This window comes from Chaetura pelagica, unplaced genomic scaffold (genome assembly GCF_000747805.2).
Source record: "Chaetura pelagica isolate M959 unplaced genomic scaffold, ChaPel_1.0 scaffold294, whole genome shotgun sequence".
In the NCBI taxonomy this organism is placed as follows: Eukaryota; Metazoa; Chordata; class Aves; order Apodiformes; family Apodidae; genus Chaetura; species Chaetura pelagica.
This window is the reverse complement of record NW_009953068.1, coordinates 673,132-678,305: the sequence shown is the minus strand read 5'-3', so window position 1 is coordinate 678,305 and position 5,174 is coordinate 673,132. Positions and strand designations below refer to the sequence as shown.

The window sequence follows — 5,174 nt, the reverse complement described above, 5'->3', positions numbered from 1 at the left end:
CGATATTGGTCTCCCAGCACTCAAATCCACAGGCACTTAAGTCTTGCTTGGCTGCTTCCACGGCCAGAGGGGAGGTGTCTGCCAAGAGGAAGGCAAGAGCAGGCAGTTAGTCAGCTGGGCCACTGCAGGGACCAAAAGGGGCCACGGCACGTTGGAACACAAGCTCCCTGGAGCAAGGCCCTGCAGAACTGACACAAGCGAAAGCCCCGGTGTGGAACACTGCACCCCATGCTGTCAGGGGGCTCTGCCAGACATCATCCCATGCTCCCAACATGGCTTCACATCCCCCTCCATCCCACAGGGGCTAGGCTTGTCTCCCTCTGCCTCTGCACTGGACTGGCAGGGCCAGCCCAGATACCATCTTTGCTAGAGGCAGCAGCTCAGCTCAGCTCTGTGAGAGCGCGCGCAGCACTGGGGCCGTCAGGGAGGAGGGGGAGTGCAGGGTCACGCCAGGGCCCCCGATATTGGTCTCCCAGCACTCAAATCCACAGGCACTTAAGTCTTGCTTGGCTGCTTCCACGGCCAGAGGGGAGGTGTCTGCCAAGAGGAAGGCAAGAGCAGGCAGTTAGTCAGCTGGGCCACTGCAGGGACCAAAAGGGGCCACGGCACGTTGGAACACAAGCTCCCTGGAGCAAGGCCCTGCAGAACTGACACAAGCGAAAGCCCCGGTGTGGAACACTGCACCCCATGCTGTCAGGGGGCTCTGCCAGACATCATCCCATGCTCCCAACATGGCTTCACATCCCCCTCCATCCCACAGGGGCTAGGCTTGTCTCCCTCTGCCTCTGCACTGGACTGGCAGGGCCACGTGGAACAGGGGGAGGATGCCCAGAGGGTCACTGACCTGGTCTCAGCAGGGTGATGCCGCAGCCGCCCCCGCCAGCCCCGGTCAGCTTGCTGTGCAGGCCATGGGACCTTGTCACCTGGCACAGCCTGTCCAGGGAGGGATGGCCGACACCCATCACGTTTAGGTGGTGCTGGTTTATATCAAAGAGCTCCTAAAAGCAACCATACAGACATGAGATGAGCACGTGTGATGACAGGGGCTCTTCACAGCCACAGGTGCCTCCCTCCGCAGTGAGGTGGGGGGAGCTGTCCTGCCTCCCCAGCCATCCCATGTCTGCAGGGAGTTCAGCAAGGTTGAGGCCAGGGGCTGAGCCCTGGGCTGTTCATCTGTCACTGTCCCCTGCATGACCTGTGCTGCTGCTGCCCACCACAGTGACAGTGGCACAGCAGCTTCTGGACCTCCTTGCTGAGGGAGGACAGAGAAAATCCTGATGATCTCAAGCTGCCAGGAGGCATTTATTTCAGGTACTAAATTGGAGCTCCACAACACCTCCTGACTGTTCCACCACTCCCCTGTCACACCAGTGTTGAGCAGGAGGCTGTGCAAGCCTCCTTGCTGGCCATGGGAAGGGCACCAAGCCAGCATCTCTCATTCCTGGCTGTCACCCTGCCCTGCAACCCATCCAGCATAACTGTATCTAGAGGACTTCTGACACAGCCAAGTCCTGATGGGCACTGCTGGAGAGGGGACATGGAGCCACCTCCCCTGCTTTGCACTGGGCAGCTTCTCCCTCCTCATGAGCTGGGCCAGGGCTGGGAGCCAAGGAGCCTCTCTCCAGCACCATGCTGGAAATCAGGGACAAGCAGGGGTCAGGGGACCCTCCCTTTGGGGAAGGGCAGCACAAGCCACTCTCCAAGCAAGTCTGCCCTCCAGGCAGAGCTGCCCAGCTCTGGTGAGCTCCAAGTGCATCTCTGCCATGCTGCCCCAAGCAGCCAGACACCCCCTGCTCCTGGAGAAAGCTGACACAACAGCCACGACCAAACAGCCCAAATGGACAACACCACCCAGAGGTGGGAGTTACAGCTTCTTTCCTCCCTGTAGTAGAGGTGAGGAATTAAAGAACAGATAGATGGGCTTGGCCTGCACTGGGAGCAGGCCTGGAATGGGGCAAGCAACTGACAGCAGAGCCCCAGGCACCACAGTGCCCTCCCAGCTCAGCACCATCAGTGGAGGAAGCTCCTCCTCAGCAACCCTGGTCTGACATCCCAACTCGATCACCTCCCTGGCATGTGCCCACTGTTTTCATTGCTGCCCCAGCAGGTGTCACAGGCCAGGAGCCAGCTGAGACAGGTTCCCCACAGCAGCCCTGTGCCCTGCTCTCCAGCCAGTGCCACCAAGCACTTCCCAGTCTGCTGCTCCTGGTAAGCTGGGGTGAGATGCTGAGCACAGAGAGCAGTGGGAGCCATGCTGCAGCCTGGCAGGTGTCAGTCACATCACCCTCCCCCAGCTCCACATGGGTCTCCTGCCACCACCACAGAGGAGGTGACAATGCAGAAATAAACCTCCCCCCCCGAGCATTTCTGTACCACACTTAGACACAACGCAGGGAGATGAATTAGCCAGAGGCATGCAGAGTGCATCCACCCCCAGTCCTGTGCTGGGATGGACAGACATCCATCCAGTGGCCTTTTTATATGCCTGAGTGAGGGCACAGCACCACCTATGATGATCCAAGACACCTGTCATCTCCTGATCCAAAATCTGCCAGGAATCAGATGACAGCTTATGACACAGTAGACTAGTTCTGTGGTTCAAACAGGGCTGTCCAGAGCTGCACATCTCAGAAACAGCCAAATACATAGAGATATATGCTGCATATCATCAGCTGTGCTTCTGTGGGCAACCCAAGCACCAGACAACACAACAGATTCCAGACAGGAACTGCCCACTGCAGTGCTGCTTCCCAGGCTGCATACAAGGCTGTTTCCCAGTGAGGACCTCAAAGCACACTTTGCATTAGTCCTCCTCTTCCCTGTCCCCCAGTGCTTCCAGTAGCCTTAGCCATACTGCATTAGGGTGGAGCTGTCTGAAGCTGAGCTGCAAACTGACTTCAGATCTCCCCCAGCTCAGCCCATCCTGATGGGTACTGAAAGCCTCTTGATGCAAAGGGAGCAGGACTTTGCTGTAACTCCCACAGGACACCTCTCCATGCTTGCTGCAGGGCCAGCAGCTCAGACACCTGCACTGAGGTGGCAAGACAGCCTGAAGCAAAAAGGAGAAGGATGCACCAACCATCTGCTAACAGAGCAGCCCTACGCTGCTGCCACAGGTCCAGTTGGGACAGCAGCTCTGTGTCCCACCCCAGATCCCTCTCCAGCACCTCCAGAGCACACTCCCAGCTGGGGAGGGGACAACCTGCCAGCAAGAGCAAGGACAAGCAGAGGTCCTCACAGGAGAGCCAAGGGGAGGGATCCAGATGCCACCAAGGAAATGCACCACTGGTACCAAATGGCTCTGGACCGTCCAAGTCACTTGGCACCCAAGGCCAAGCCAGGTTTGCCTCAGCTGGGACACTGCCACACATCCTTACCCCACAGCTGCATGAACCAGTGCTGCAGCACACTCAGCACTGCAAAAAACTTCCTCCATTTGGAAGCATGTTTCCCCCCCACCTTAGTAGCCTCTCTTACTCTGAACAAAGCCAAGACAAACATAGATCTTTGCATGCACCTCATGCATCAACGTCAGGTCAGCTCTAGGCACAGCTCTGTTTGTTACTCTCCTGAGCCAGGAGGAGTGCAGAGCACTGGGAGCTGGCTGGTAACCAGTCCATCACAAACCAGTGGCTGCTGGGCTTTCTGCTCTTCACTCCAGCCCTGGCAGTGACAAAGCAGTTGTTTCACCGGCAGTGACTGCCAGCAGGAGCGTGGCTGGCCCGTGGAGCCAGCATCTCAGCCTCAACTCTCTCCACATTTCTCAGCAGAGGGAAACAAAACCTCCGGAGCTGCCAGGTCCACAAAGCACTGGTCCCAACCACACCCTCCCCATGCTCTGCTGTGGAGAGACACCAGCAGCACTTTCTGTCCCTTGGCTCCAGGAAGGGCATCAAAAGCAGTGCACACAGACTATGGCTTCACTCAGAACTGAACATTTCCTGCCATCAATTTTTTTCTTAGACCTAATGTTCTTTAAATGACATTTTGATGTTCAACAGTAACAGTGTCTAAAAATACTGGCGAGCGAGCCCCTTACCTCCAGCACAGGGTAATACTCTGGTGATGGATTTGCAGGCATTGCTTCCAGAACACTTTGGCACTCCTGAGAAATTGCATCGATGGAGTCCAGCACTGGGTTCATTATAGCAGGGAACTGAGAAAGGAGAAGGCAAGATGTGAGAAGACTGCTCACCAGTTCTGACACCACTGTGGTGAAACCAGCCCCAGGCCCTCGGAGCTGGACAATTCCTCACCCACTCAGGGCTACTCATTCACAGACACTTCCCTGCAGACCAGGGCAATGGTCAGTTGTCCCCACCTGCAGGAACTAGAGGAAGAGAAGGAACTGGTGATTTTTGTGTCAGGGCCTTAGTGCTGGAGAGAGACATAAGAGCTGAACCCCCATTCCCAGCTAGCAACAGTGACCACAGGAGGAATCTCCCAAGAGATCCCTATGAGACAGGCAGTCCCACATAAGATCCAAGCTCCTGAGGGTTAACCCCCCACCCTGCCCCACCACACATCTGCATCCCCATGACCATGCAGGTGCTGCACCTTCAGCATCTTCTCTTTGACACCAGCGACCAAGACCTTGGTGCTTCGAGGGACCTTAGTGTTTGTCAGCAAGATCCTCAGTGTTGGCACCCTGGAAGCAACAAGAGACACCTCCTTGCCTCTCTCCTTCACAGTCCCCCAGCAGCTTCCAAGGCCCAGACAACTACAGTTCCTTCTGCCTCTAAAGGCTTGTTTGAGCAAGACACCCAAGCTAATGAGTCCCATTAGTTTTAAAAAAGTTAAGCAGGTGCTTTAGTGCTGGCTGAGTTCAGGCTTGCTCCACTTAGATACTAGGAACAACTGTACTAGTGCTATAAATAGGACTATAACGTATTTGAAATCCATGTTTTTCAAGCAAAATTTTTCCTTTGAAATATGCTCTGTGAGACTAGCCAGCAGTGGCCATTAACTGCTAATAGAGCAATTTCATGCACTGTGAAAGATTTTAATGGAGTCAGATTATACTTGGTTGGCAGGAGGCAGAGGGGACAGGCAGGACCTGGGCATGTCTCTGCAGCTCAGTTCTCCCAGCCCCACCACCAGGTAAGCAGAAGCTGCCCCTCCCCACCACCTCGGCTGTTGCCAGGAGCAGATCCATTTCTGCTGCCCATAATGCC

At 55.8% G+C, this 5,174-nt stretch overlaps 1 protein-coding gene across 1 annotated transcript in view; it reads right to left on the bottom strand.

Annotated features, from left to right (window-relative positions):
• Positions 1–385: 385 nt before the first annotated feature.
• MVK (mevalonate kinase) overlaps positions 386–5,174 on the bottom strand; it is a 10,617-nt gene continuing 5,828 nt past the window's right edge. The window contains exons 6-9 of the mRNA XM_009996848.1: positions 4,558–4,648; positions 4,040–4,156; positions 845–998; positions 386–537 (exon numbers count right to left, since the gene is read on the bottom strand). Of these exons, the coding sequence (XP_009995150.1) occupies positions 386–537; positions 845–998; positions 4,040–4,156; positions 4,558–4,648 (514 nt within the window). The remainder of the gene's footprint in view (positions 538–844; positions 999–4,039; positions 4,157–4,557; positions 4,649–5,174) is intronic.